The sequence below is a fragment of the Puma concolor genome, chromosome A2, assembly GCF_028749965.1.
Source record: "Puma concolor isolate L17-30 chromosome A2, mPumCon1.1.hap2, whole genome shotgun sequence".
In the NCBI taxonomy this organism is placed as follows: domain Eukaryota; kingdom Metazoa; phylum Chordata; class Mammalia; order Carnivora; family Felidae; genus Puma; species Puma concolor.
In genome coordinates, this window is record NC_141668.1 from 82,475,542 (window position 1) to 82,490,641 (window position 15,100).

The window sequence follows — 15,100 nt, forward strand, 5'->3', positions numbered from 1 at the left end:
TGTGCTTTCCAATACCTGCTTTACTGGGATGTGTCCTATAGAAAACCTCAACTTTTCCATAGTTACCATATCTAGGAGAAAATTACTTCAAAATGTATTCTTAAACTTGGGCTGAAATTTATGGTTTGCTTTAAAAAAAAAAAAAAGGTTTTGCTTTTAATAGGTTTGAAGAATTTGCCTAGGTAAAATAATTTGTTAGTAGTAACACATTAACAGATGAAACAATCACAGATGACATGTTTTTCAGGCTCTTGAAACATACAAGAAACATACAAGAGTTGAAAATACATTAGTAAGATGTAATCAATTAAAAAAAGCCATAAATGTGAAAAAAATACAATTTCAGCAGAAACTGAAGAAAAATCAATGTGGGTGCTGGATGGTGACACATCCATTATTTAAACTGAATCTGCGTGTGTTCAAGGGTTAATCTTGGTGAGCGAGCATTTAAAAGCCCTTCCTGAGGCTCCATCCTCTTCTGTTGTATGTACTTCAATAATCAGCCTATTATACCCCGTTCTCCCTCCTGATCCCCGCTCCCCATCAAAGCGCGGACTTGTCTCCTGCGCTGAGTGACGTGGGGCCAGTAATACTGGGAGGGCGGGTGGGAGCGGGGCACGTGGACCAGAAACACTTCCTAGAAACAGCTCAACCCTGCCTGAACTTTCCCTGTAAACACAGCTCGCTGACAGAACGCATCCCTGCTGGGTGGATCCTGCAACTCCTGGAGGGAATGGCACTTCTTGTTTTTAATTAGCAAGGTGAAAGGTGAATTAAAACTAGCTGTTTGGCAAGTCAGTGCAAGAGGCTGACTTCGGAGAGGCTTCAAGGAGCCAGAAGAGAAGAGCTCCACGGGGGGAAGGCAGTGCGTGTGCTCAGGGCTTTTTTTTTTTTTTTTTTTTTTTTTTCTCAATGAACCGCTTGCAGAAGTGACCAAAAAAAAAAAAAAAAAAACCCACAGTTTCCTCCCGAGTCTACCCGCACAGTTACTGAAGAGAGCTCTGGACAGGACATGGCTCGAAAGACTCACTCCTTGGAATGTCCTCCTGCTCCCGGCTTATAAACAACTGTCCTCGGGGAAGAAAGGTCTTACATAGCCAAATACAGCCTGGCAAATGGCACTTTGGGACCGTGCTTTCTGATGACAACGCGTTCGATTTGTGACAAAGCCTCTCACGCGCTGCCCCTGGAGGGGAGTCCTAAGTAAAACTCAGACCCGCCTTCAAGTGCGGATCGGAGGGCTTGCCCGGTGAGCAGGCAGCATGGCATCGGCCGCGAACCTGGTCACCTGGCTCCTGTGGGGTTACTTACTGGAGCTTTGGACGGGAGGGCACACGGCAGATACCCCTCACCCCCGCCTACGTCTGTCACATAAAGGTAGGTCACCTTTTTAGATCCTTTTGTTAAAAAGAGAGAGAAAAAAATTAAAGTCCTTTAACCTAGATCTTTGGTCTTCACAGACCCTTAAAATGCAGCTGAAAAACATTATTGCCAAACTGACCTAAGACTCTAAGTGCCTCTGATTAGCATGTCATACTCACCGCATCTGAGAATAGTGCAAAATTGCATGCCAACTTGGAGATGTTATTTTTGTCTTGTAAATATTAGGTTTTATTAATGAGAAGTTCACTCACTAGCAGACACAACAGAAGAGGACAGGAAGCAGGTTGTAAATAGCCTGGAGGGGCTGAATCCAAGTTAGCAGTAGGTATTTGAATACCAATTTATGCATGATGGGAAACACGGATGTTGGAGAAGGGCTTCAGAGAGAGGTGCAGTATAGGTTTGGTGTTGTCCACAATGGGGATGAGAGGAGGAGGGGAAAATGAAATTCCTGAGAAGCAAAATGATTTCTTGCCCATGATGACAAAGTCATCACCGTGTAATTAAAATGACTAACGACTGATACAAATTAGCTTTTTAGTTGAACTGATTATTAGAATTTCTTTTATGTCTGGCAAAAAAAAAATGTTCAGCGTTTATTAGCAATCCTTGTAAACTGATTTATATCGATTCAAGTATCAGGATACTATTCACTAGCATTGATTCTTTTTGTGTAAATTCATATTGCTTAACTGAAGATCCAGGAGAAAGTGCTTAAATATTTTATTCTGAGCTATGTCTTGTAAAGCAGCATTTGGTCATAAATAAATGATCAAAAGATAGCTTTTGCATCAGGACCAGTAAAAGCCAGTCATGAATAGATTTGGTGATTCTTCTGTAAACAAACAAACAAACAAACAAACAGCAAACAAAACCCACACATTGAGAAAGTGACTGCTGACCCAAATGTAATTTGGAAAAAATTTTCTGCAACGAAGTATTTATTATCTGTCATTAGTCACTAAGACAGATAACAGTTGTAGTAACAACAATTACATAAGAACCACTTTTCCATTGTGTAAGATTTTAAATTGTCCCGGTTACAGAAACCTGTATTTTTAAAGTATAGGTGTAATCTTTACCAGAGGGAGAAACACAAAGGGAAGCCTCAAATTTAGATGTCATGATTGACCTTTTTTTTTGTTTGTTTATTTTTATTGGACAGTCATCCGCTGATTTGGACCATAGAAATTTCTCATTTTTAGACTAGTTAACAAGCTATGAATACTTTCTTCGTTTAAATAGTTTTCCTACTGTACTCCCCGGTAGATAACATGAGTTTAAGAGACACATGGACAGTGTATCTGTAAAGGATTTAAAATACAGTACCTAACATTAGCACAAATTATTTGAATTGGGAAGATGTATCATGGTGTGTATCAAAATGCATATTTCTAAGAAGCTTGATCGAATGTATCAAAATGTAAAAAAGTTGATGTGATGAATTATGGACAAAGAAGGATGTCAGGAGAAGAATGTAATAAATGGGTTGTTTTTCTTGTGTAGCCAAGTGGATAAGCTGCCAGTTTTGGTGAGCCACTCTTCTAACTACACCTGGTATCAACCTTTTATACCTCATTATTAGGTACTTGTTTTCAGTAGTTCACTATCAGTATATTTTTGAAGCTATATCATATTAATATTTCATTAGAGAGTTTGTAATCTGGTCAAAGCATACCCAAACTCTCTAATGCAACTAAATGCTATGCATATTATTGTTTTCAGACTCACCTTGACTACATCTTTTTTTTCCCCCCCACTACCTCTCTTAATCAGAGGAATCTGGAATGGATTTTTTGGGTTGTGTTAGATGATGTGGGAGTAGAACTTCTATCTATGTGGACTCTAGACTGAAAAGTACCACAAAATTTCCCTTTGGTTTTTCTTAACCTTTTGATGTGATGGCACTAGCTGAAATGCACAATGTTGTGCTTTTCTACAGAGACGATATACAGTCACCTGAAAATAGACTGTTCTCACTTGTGCATGTTAGCCAGCAAAATCAGCTGAGAGGTCACCACGGAGATGCAACCAGAAGCAGCAAATGTAGGCACTGCAGGTGACTCAGTGCAAGGGAAGGACTGCTGGAGCAGGAATATTTAGCCCCATCTACTCTTCACACTCTAAACAGCCCGTTTACTCTTTACACTCTGAAATTCAGTGGACGTCTTAGAGGTATCCAAAAACTAAGGGTGGGGCATTTCAGAGTATAATCTTTTGCTACCTTAAATGATACCAGAAATGCTACAATTTTACTAATGGATCAATTGATTGATACTGTAAGTGAGTACATGGTCCTTCAAAATATAAACAGTGCTGTATATAAATACTGTAACACCTCTGAACTGCTGCCTGACCCCCAGCAGATAAATCTCGAGGGCTCTCTAGAGGTGACCTACTGGATTATTCCAGGGATTCATTTCATAGCGGTGGTTTATGTTCTATGGGAGATAGACAAATATTTTTCTTACCTCCTTCGTTATCAAGATGGCACCTGAGACCACAAGTCTCATGTCTCTTCCCCAAAAAGAGGTAGAAGTTGCAGCATCATCTAAAAAGTTTGAGCTGAATTACATAAAATGCCAATGACTTTCCCTTTTCCTCTATCCTTCTCTATCTTTGGATGTGGCATGTCCTTAAACAGTGTTTAAGAGGAGGAGAGATCATTAGAGCTAAAAGGGGGAGAAGGCAGAGAGGGAGTGAGACAAGGTAGAAAATTGCTATCAGATATAGAGCATCTTCTTGCTGATTTCCCACTGCGCTCCACCTGCAGTGGGAAAATATTGAATTTCTCCCTGAGAAGCAAGCTTAGTGGATTAAGTGATGACACATTTACTCTTGTTGAGGCAATGCCTGTATCTTTAACGTGTTCTACAGGTGTAAGATAAATTGTGTTAACAAATAAAATTATAGCAAGTTGCTGTTCTGCTTTGTAAGACTTTTCAGTCAAGATTTGAGTTGAGATTAACGGTACCAGGCAAGTGTTTAAGTGTTTATGAATAGTTAAAAATCATGGCCAACTTTATAGCCAGTACTCTAAAGAGGATAATATTGGTGTGATTATTGCAAGTTTATAATATTCTACCCAAGGATTTCCTTGAAAAATAGCTCTGATTCTCATGACAGAAGTGAAGGAAAGAGAATAAAGGGAGAAGAGTCCTGCTAGATGCAGCCTCTGCCCTCTGTCGATGTCTGTTCTCTCCTTATCTCTCACCATCCTGCATTAATGGGGTTACAGGGAAGGCAAAAATAACCTTCTTGCTCATGGAGCTCAAAGAAGAAAAAACAAATGAGCAAAGCCCCATGTCAAAGAAGAAATCCCAACGTACATGGAAAACCCCAGAAATTCAGTCAAGGGAGCTTGGCAGATGGGGTAGGTATTCAAAGACCCAATAAAGAGTGACACAGTCACAGAAGCCGAGGAGAATGGCTGTGTAATCAGAGGATGTTTGGTGAGGAGATACAGAAGTGAAGGCATAAATATGGCCGAAGATCATTCCTAGCAGATGTTGATGTTATAAATGTAGACTTGAGCATTGAATATATATCTATCAATATAAAAAAGTGGGATAAAGAGTGTTAGTCTATCTGTATTTCGATATTATAACCAATTAAATACAGAGTTGTCATAGCTTCAGATGTAGAGTCAGAGGTCTCTCCTTCCATTTATACTAATGGTAACTGTCTGTGCCTCAGTCTCCTTAATTTGAAAATAGAGATGGTAATGGTGCTTTCGCTGTATATCTTACTGGGTTTTTGAGAGAATCAAATGGAACGACGAAACTGTGAAAGTACCTTATAACCTAAAAATTATTTTATCAATGTTTTGTGAAGACTGATATAAATGAAGGTTAGATGGAAACATGTCCCAAGGAGAAAAATCTTGGGGAATGGCATGAGTTTGGATATCAATAAATGCTAGGATGATGTTAACACAGAAGAAAGAAGAAGTTGGTCTTAATTAGCATAAAATATATGGTTTATCATGATAGGTTGCATTCACTCCAAATCCCGTCTTCCATACCTTTGATCTCTAGTTATAATAATTTAGAAGATGGTCGCATCTGTGCATTTTTACAAGATTCATGGCCAATAGTTTTGCTATTGGCGTGTATGTAGTATATCTATTTATTACACGTATTCACCTCACACCACACCTTTCTGATTCTTTTTCTAACTTATGTGAAAGAAAATTGAGATAGAATTGTAGAAGAGCATAACAAAAAATGAAATGTTTTAAATGATCATCCTGGAGGCTGTATTCATTTCATATCCAGAGCAAATACAAAAAAGAGGCAGTGGCTGAGCCAGTTTTTCCTGACCCAGCTCATAGCTTTGGTTTTTCAGCCAGTAACAAAGTATTATCAATAGTGACATTAGTCACATATCCCTGTGTGGTTAATAAATAAAAAGAGGTCATAAGGCATGATTCATGAAGAAAGTTGCTAAATAGGACCCAGGAGTAAATACAAACCTCGTGCCAGTTCTCCCACAGGGAGAGTCGGTGAGAATTAAGTGGTAGATATATTAAGAAATAGTTTATGTGAAATTAAAAGTACTGGGTAAGATGAAAGGAATGACAGTATGTTTTGTTGAGTTTGGTTTACCCAGAATATATTTTCTGTAGGTGAAGTCTGTGTAAGGATTTTAGATGGTGCTATCCTTTGTAGTTTTGATATTTGTTATAGACAGATACTGCTCACATATCACAGAAATGCATATGGATATATTGAAGTCCCTGAATGAATATGAATTATTTACTTCTTACCTGGATATTGGGTGTTACATTGGTAAAGCCGTTGTGCTTTAATATAGAGATAGGGCGAAGGGAGGTCAGAGTTAGCATGAGCAGTAAATGGAATTTTTAAATGAACTGGGCCAATTTGGACTGAAAAATAACATAGTTGAGTAAAATCGTTTCTTAAGTCTTTATGAAGAGAGTGTCCTATACGTAATATAGAACTGATACTTGTTCTTGACTCTTAAATATATGCAGTGGGCATGTGGTCCCAATGGAATATTCTTTCAAAAATCTGTAGCCATATTGTCACTTTGCTGTCTATGTCAGAGTTGTCCTGTAGCCTCAGACTATTTCATAGAGAGGGTCTCTCTGGGATGAGATCAACTTGATGGCCTCAGTTCTATTATGACAACATAATAAAGAACCAAACATCAAGTTGGTCATTGCTGGTGAAAATTATTATTGTTAGCAATCTGCAGAGTCAGTTTTATTTCATCAAAGATATCTACTGGAATCATCATTGGGAGTTCTTAGTGGGAGAGCGTGCAAAGATTTACTCCTTTATCTTTGTGTGTAAAACTCTTCTGTGGCTTAGTAGAGGAATTTAGTCTGCAGGAATCCAGAAATGGCACTTTGCATGCATGCATGCCCCTTTATACATAGCCACTGCAGTGTTAAAGTGGTCTTCAAGTTCAGTCTCGGAGAATTTAAAACAAAACAAAAGTAAAATTATACCATTAAAACACTTTCCAAAAAGTGCACAGTGAAGATTTAGATTATTTTCTTAGTTTCAATACGCAGGGCTAAATGTTGGTAATAGTCTTTAGCCCAACATCTGACACTTAAGAATATTATATAAATTATACAAAGGATTATGGTTATTTTAATAATGATTTTTTCACAGCATGGTTTTAAATAACATTTGAAGCATAAGAGAAACTATCAATGTCATGAGTTATTTCTTGGACTTAAGCAAGCATTATTCTTTGTACTCATGATATGGATGACAGTGACAAGACTGGGTATTTTATAGGTTGGATTTTCTAGACTATGAATGAAAAGATATGTGAATACCACATTTGAACAAAGTGTTTTAGTCTCTGATATTGAGAGAACACTTTCTGTCAAAGAATGTGCTGATTTCAAGAACAGAAAGTCTGAAGAACTAATAACTTGACTTCATATGGCCCTAGGGTTGGCCAAGGCAACTGATTACTCAAGAAATTTTCAGCCTTCTTTAGTTCTAATGCCTGGTTCATGGCATGCCCACCAAATGGCCCCATTGCCCTGGTAATCTTGCCTCCACAGCTAGTGTGGAAATGAAAAGGAGAAATCCATGATTTGCTTGATATCTGGGGCTTAGAAATGTATTTCTGCTTCTGTTCCTGGTAAGTAAATTCTCAGCCATTGTTGCTCTCTGTTTGAGGACTCAGCTTATGGCCTTGGCACAGTACACACAGAAGAGTGGTTTAGGCCCAGGTATTGCAAAACTGTCTCACATTGTATCTTCAGTGGCCTAAAATCTCTGTAGACTTTGAAGGAGGCATACCTAATATGAATCTTGCTTCTGGCTGTATGATCCCAAGTTACTTTCTTTTCTGACTATGAATTTCCTCATCTGTAAAATGGGGTAATGTGTAACTTGCAATATCCTGAAAGAATTACATGAGATCATGCAAATTAGCGCAGCAAGTACTTTACTGTAGGAAGCTTTTCAGAGGTTATTCAATGAATCAGAGGTTCAGTGAGAATTAGCCTACCCTGGTTCCTTTTTTTTTTTTTAATTCTAAAAGCAATCATGAGTTGATTATTAACTTATAACTTAAAATAAGGGAGGATCCTTAATCACTAGAGTTTTTTACTTGCAAGCCAAGATTTTATTTCATGAAATCCAGCTCTTATAGGAGTAGATGACTAGAAGGAACAAGGGATTTTGGGGGTCTCTCGTGTTTGTAAGTCACTGTAGATGTATTTATTTTTTGATAGTATAAGGAATTAACTTATCCTTAATTAGGAAGTTGGAACTTCAAGGAAAAGGAAAGTTGCAACTTTTCTGATTGGTACCTTGGAGATAGCAGACCAAAGCCACAGCATAAACAAAAGTTACTAACAAAGGTTATTGTAGACCCAGCTTTGTAAAGCACATAGAACTAATATTACCAGGACCGAACCACACAGTCAAAAGTTAAACAAAACAGGGTCTTATAAGCAGCTAACAGCCTAGCATGTATTGTTTGCTTTGAAAGTGAAAGAAAGCTTTCCATTCTATCTTCCCTTGGACAAACAGGTAAGATAACCGGGCTGGGGCACCGCTCCTGACCTCTTAGTAGGTGTTCAATAGTGAGCATTGAGTGGGTATATAAATGAAACAAAACGATTTAGAGTCGTGTTTTGTAAAGGAGAGTCTGATGGAGGTTGGCATGAGGAACGCCAAGGAAACAAAGGAATCCTGAAGAACTGTTTATGGCTCCTTCGGTGAGGCATGCATTAGGAGCAAGGCTAGGGCTTTCTCTCCCCAGTCACCCCCAGGCCTCTCGGGGCTGCATTGTAGTGAAGCAACCAGGGCCTCCAGACATGTTAGCCATATTTGCTCATTTATAACCAAGCAGCAGCTCCTCCTTCTGTTTCTGCTTCTGCTTCTCCTTCTCCTTTTCCTCCTCTTCTTCCTCATCCTCTTCTTCCTCCCCCTTCTCCCACGTCTTCTTCTTTACTCTACTTTTTGCTGCATTTGTCTTTCCTGGGTGATCACCAGGCACCTCCCTTTTTTTCTCTTACCACTTCATTCTTTGATTACCCCCTGTGTTGCTATCACCACCCCTCTCTCCCTTTTTTCCTCCTCCTCTGCTTTTGTTCCAGATAGATATTTTTATTTCACCCTCATCTTAGCCCAAAAGTAGAATGAAAACATATTTCTGGTGAATGGTGTATATTTATCTTCAATATTTGTTTCATTTTTATTCTCTAATTTAATCAACAGAAGACAGGACCTTTGAATTAAACAACAAAGTTTAATTATACTCATTAGGCATTCAAAAGTTGGTGAAATTCATGACTTAGGAAATAAGTTACTTACCAGCCACCTGGACGACTCACCCTCTTTGTCTCGCCTGTGTTTCTTTTTTTTTTTTCTTCTTAACGTTTTTTATTTATTTTTTAGAGAGACAGAGACAGAGTGTGAGTGGGGGAGGGGCAGAGAGAGAGGAAGTCACAGAATCTGAAGCAGGCTCCAGGCTCTGAGCTGTCGGCACAGAGCCCGACGCGGGGCTCGAACTCACAGACCTTGATATCATGACCTGAGCCGAAGTCGGACGCTTAGCCGACAGAGCGACCCAGGCTCCCTGAGTCTCACCTGTGTTTCTAATGGACAGTTCATGCTGCCAGTTATGTAAACGCTGTGGGGACTGGAGCAGGAAGGAATTAGGGTACCTGGAAGGAGGGACCATGCCCCGCCTCTACACCTTGGCTAGGCTTGGGTTAAGTGTAAGTTAGGATATTCTTCATGTTAAGCCCATCTATTTCTAGGCCATTTCAGTTCATTTTCTCTGAGTTTTAAGTTTTAATTCATTGGAACCAGAATAAAAAGAGGGTTTTATTCACAAGATAGAGCAAGGGGAGCAGCGTCCCTAAGAGTAAGTCTCAGTGGTGGGTTTAGGTAGCCAAACTAATTCCAGAACCAGAAGCAAAGCAGCAAAGCAGCAAAGAAAATGGGAATAAAAGAGGCAGAAAGTAGAGGGCAGCTAGGGACGCTGACCTTTTCCCCTCTGACCAATTCCCTTCCCGGAAATGATGGGAAATGAAGAGGGCTTTAAATTCAAAGCTCAAGATGCGCTACAGAACTAAAATCAAAGAGGAAATGTGCTGACAGCATTGCACATAGCTATTCATGCCTCCTGATGGCTTTTTTCCTAAGCCCGACTCCAAAAGTTTATTATGCATCATGTGATTCCTGAGATCCTTTCCAATTCTAAAATTCTAGGACTCTTTTCCTTCCCTTACTAGACCTCCCAGTGTGTAGAACTTCTCCAAAATACTTTAAAAATTCCTATTAGGAAACACTATGTTCTGGTGGAAAGAATAAGTAAGGACTCACAATTTTAAAATCCTGAGTCTGAATGTTTAGTACGTATATCCTATTTGACGCTGTGTTATTCTTGCTAAATCATTGAACTTCGAAGGGTTAGCTTCCTCACAAGTATAAAGGGACTGATGAACACTATCTATCTCATACAATATTGTAGAATACGTACATGTATCATGGAAACGTACATTTTGTTGTTGTGCCTTAAAATATTGTCTATTGAATTGTCTTTAAACATTTTATGATTTTTGAGGGCAAGGAACATTTAATTTTTTTAATTTTAAAAAATATTTTTGATAGGACTCTTGTGAATAGAATAAAATGACTTACCAGATCATTCCTAAAGCCAGTAATTACAGGCTGGGTGTTGACCATCTAGGGGATAAAAACAAAACAAAACTTTTTATTATTGTCGTTGGCTTCCATGTTACGGTCAAAATGACAAAATCATAAAGGCTTCTTTAATTTTTTTGAAGAGATAGAGCTACTGCTAAAAAATTTGCGTGACAGAAGGCTTAGTTGAATTTCATTGCAGAGGAGATGAAGCTGCTTGGGATTTTCTTCTGTTCCTCTTCCAAGCTAGGATCCGGAGGAGATAGACACTGGGGTGCTATGAAAAGTGTCAGAGACTGGCAGCACCAGCTCTCCTGGGAGCTTCTTCATCAGTGATTCTGGCGCTTAGGAAGCTGTGTTTTAAGTCCTGCAGGTGACTTCATGCACACTGGAGCATGAGAAACGCTGGGCTAAGTGTTTGGGATGATGCTCCAGGGGAGCCTCACTTTTATGTTACCTTTTTCATTTTTTCCCCTTTAGGTCCATTGCCTACGTTCGGGGTGTTGTTTATTCAAATTTCCAAACCACACCCTTGATCCTAATAAATATACTTAAATTCCTGAGTGTCTATTATATACTATACCATTTTCTACCTATTATTTTTTTTTTACTAGATGACATATGGGTAATAATTTAGCATGTAAATGAAATCTGTTTTTAATGATTATTGATGGTGTAAATTAGGACACGTCATGCTATCACTGAGTTCAGATGAGGAAACCTCGAATATTGGTGGATTATGGAAAAGCAGTTTATAAGATTCCAGAACTCCTTCATCTCTCAGTGAAATATTTTCTCAGACTAATGAAATTAGGTCCACTTCTTTTTTTTTTTTTTTTTTTTTTTTTTTGTTGTTGTTGTTGTTGTTGTTGTTGTTGTTATACATCCTGATCTTTTCCTTCAGGGACTCAGAAGCTTCTGTATCTTCTTAAGAAATATTTGTTTATTCAGTCATTCACTTATTCCATGACTAGTTGGTGAGCTTCTTCCATCTTTAGAGACTGATCATCATGCTAGGGATTTAAGAATAAAAAACACACAGGGCGCCTGGGTGGCTCAGTTAAGTGTCCGACTTCGGCTCAGGTCATAATCCCAGGAGTTCAAGCCCTGTGTCGGGCTCTGTGCTGACAGCTCACAGCCTGAAGTCTGCTTTGGATTGTGCGTCTCCTTCTCTCTCTGCCCCTCCCTGGCTTGTGCTCTATCTGTCTGTCTGTCTCTCTCTCTCTCAAAAATAACATTAAAATAATTAAAAATAAAAAGAATAATTAAAAAAACACAGTTTTGTAAGTGCGATGCATTTCCTGGATGGGATCCTGGAAACATTAAAAGTAAAACTTATTTTAGTTAATAATAATGGATCCATATTGGCTTATTAACTGTGACCAAGTACCATACTAATGTAAGGTGTTAATAATAGGGAAATTGGGTGTAGCTTTATGAGGACTCCCTTCACTATCTTTACAACTTTCCTGTAAATCTAAAACTATTCTAAAGTAAGAAGTTTATTAAACACACACACACACACACACACACACACACACACACAGCACCTCTACTCAAACAGTATTCCTGTGAAGCTGTAAGGTCTAGTTGTAAGAAGAGACAAGTCGTGATAAAGCAGGATTTTTTTCTATACTTGAAGTTAACACAAAGAGCTTGTGGAAGCATGGAGTTGGAAAGAAGAACCAGAGCACAGTCTTGGGGATGAGAAGTCTAGGCAAGAAGCATGGAGCAAATCATCCAGGTCCAATCCCATCTTGCCACCATTCCTGCCTCCCTCCGACTGCCATCCTACTGCATGTAATGCCCTGTGTCCTCCTACAAACACGGCTGCCCTTGAATATCTAAGTAACTGAATCCCACTGTGTTCATAGCTTTCCTACACACAATAGTATGACAAATGCTCTGTGTTCATGGTCAGTCAAATCGCCCCCATTTCAATATGACTTTAAGTCATTCTCACTTTTCTTGTTTGAGTAATATGATTAATACAAATTCACAGGTAAATTTTGAAATTTTTGAAGGCAGGTTTATTGTTTTATTGTTTGGATCCTTAGAAGCTAATGTGGTTTATGTACTTGATAAATTTATTACGTCTGTTGCATTTAATGTATGAATGTAAGTGTTAGATTTATTCACTTTACTTTTTTTTTTTTTAATTTTTTTTTTCAAACGTTTTTTTATTTATTTTTGGGACAGAGAGAGACAGAGCATGAACGGGGGAGGGGCAGAGAGAGAGGGAGACACAGAATCGGAAACAGGCTCCAGGCTCTGAGCCATCAGCCCAGAGCCCGACGCGGGGCTCGAACTCACGGACCGCGAGATCGTGACCTGGCTGAAGTCGGACGCTTAACCGACTGCGCCACCCAGGCGCCCCAGATTTATTCACTTTAATGTTACCGATCTGAATTCTTCAGCTGGATGCCACATCTAAATAGGTTCCTAATACAGGTGGCACAAAATGAGATGATAGGCCTCGCAGGAGGAGCATTCGAGAAGTCAGGAAAAACGAGAATAATTCTCTTCTATCCCTGCTCCAAAATGTTAGGTCCCACTTTGGCTTCAGGTCTTCTGTTACGAAAGCTTTGAAGAGAAATCCAGAACTGCTTTTAAATTATTCAGGAAATATCTGTATATTATTGGAAGGTACAGTTTAAGGCTTTGGCAGAGGTGGTTTGAATTCATCTGGGCCATTACATGATAGATGTCACATTTCAAGCACCTTTCCGTTTTCTTCAGTCATAATCTCCAGTGTCCAGTGTAACAGCGGATTCATTTCTAGAGTGATGAACTATGAAGAGAGACAAAGAACTAAGGCATGAAATCAGCCACAAAGCATAAAAAAGCAAGGCTATAAAAGGGTAGTAACTTATTCAACACCTTTGTTTCCAAAGAATATTCTCAATGAACAAAAGCAAGAACAGTTTTTTGTTTTTATCAGTTCATCTCTGTGGAAAGGAAGATTTATGAATATTTTGACTATGTTGCTTTTGTTTCGTGCATTTATTGCTCTAAAAGCATGGCTATAGGCAATAATGTAGTGAGAAGAATAAGCACTCTGTACAAGTTTTATAATTAAATTAGCTTATGCAAGTTATTTTCAATTTATTTCCCAGCCCAAGTTCATTGAGAAAGAACCAATGAAAAATTTGCCTTAAGATTTTATCTTACAAAAATTGACAATATGTTTTGAAATCATTGTATACTTGAGTTGTTTTTTTTTAACACCATACTAATTACTCCAACATAATACATCTAATGTGAAAGCAGAAATTAATGGACATAAACAGAAAGGTTAAAAGTGAAGTTAATTCAGGAGAAAGCACACATTTTGTCACTGTCCCTTTCTACTATAAGGAGTAAATAAATATGGAAACAGGAAGCACCTGATTATCTTATTTTTAGAAGCCAAAGTCAAGTTGTCAAATAAATATATAGAAAATAGGATCATTTTGATCACTTTGAGCAAGGTAAAAGTAATATACTTTTAAAGTAAAATGTGTAAAATACAGAAAATAAAAGTGATTCCTTTTGAAATAGCTCTGTCATTATTGATGAAACTGATATAGCTATTTTTCTTTATCAAAAGCAAAAGCAAAAACAGAAACAAAAAAAAAGAAAGGGAAAAAGAAACTTCAAGTTCAACATTATCATGATGCATAAATGCTACACATATTTCCGGTCAGATGAGTGATTATGTGACAGATAACTTTACAATTGCTTGGAATGAGTACTAGAATATTGAGCTTGCTGACAATTTAAGGGTCTGCTTAAACTTGAGTTAACCATATGGTGTATTCTTAGAATAGCCATCCCAGCCATGTTTAAAATTTAAATTAAACAGAAAAAAAACCTTTTTCCAAAGTCAAATGTTATCATTTTAGTTGGTGTACTCAATTATCCATATAATTGCATCTACTTATTCATAAGGGACAAGTTAATAGTTCTTTTTAATCTGTCTAGAATGAAGAAAGAAGAAAGAAGCTAGGACTATACTGGAATGGTATTACAAGCCACCCAAAAAATCAATTTTGTTACTACATTGTTACAATTATGAGAAGTTAATGTTTAAACTTCAACACATTAATATGCGTTGATTTTCTAGTAATTTCCCAAAGCAGAATTCCCTTGTAATATTTAGATAACCGTAGCAAGAAGAAAAATATTACAGTTAAGTTAATTATGCTTAATTAAAAGAATATAATTATATCTTTGTCATTATATTTCTCAGAAATAAGATAAAAGTTATGTACTGGGCACTGCTTTTGACAGATTTTTTTGCCAAATGTTTTTTACTTGCTCCAAAATATGTATGCCCAAACTGAAGTCTGATGTATTTTAAGATTGTAGAAAAAAATTTTCATATCTGGAGGGGGAAAAAAAAAGAAGTCTCTAAGGCTTAAAAGCAATAAAATTAGACAAGAATAGAAATGAAAGATTAGGAAATTAATAACAATGAGAAAGTCTACACACAAATAAGGCAGTAATCACTCAGAAACACATTAGATGTCTTTTAGCATATTGGTCTCAAGGGAGGTCAAATAAATAGAATACTAGGATTTTGT

The 15,100-nt window shown here is 37.8% G+C and overlaps 1 protein-coding gene across 1 annotated transcript in view; it reads left to right on the forward strand.

Annotated features, from left to right (window-relative positions):
* Positions 1 to 647: 647 nt before the first annotated feature.
* The window catches only part of SEMA3E (semaphorin 3E), a 244,988-nt gene continuing 230,535 nt past the window's right edge, over positions 648 to 15,100 (forward strand). The window contains exon 1 of the mRNA XM_025929642.2: positions 648 to 1,377. Within this exon, the coding sequence (XP_025785427.1) occupies positions 1,263 to 1,377 (115 nt within the window). The 5' untranslated portion in view covers positions 648 to 1,262. The remainder of the gene's footprint in view (positions 1,378 to 15,100) is intronic.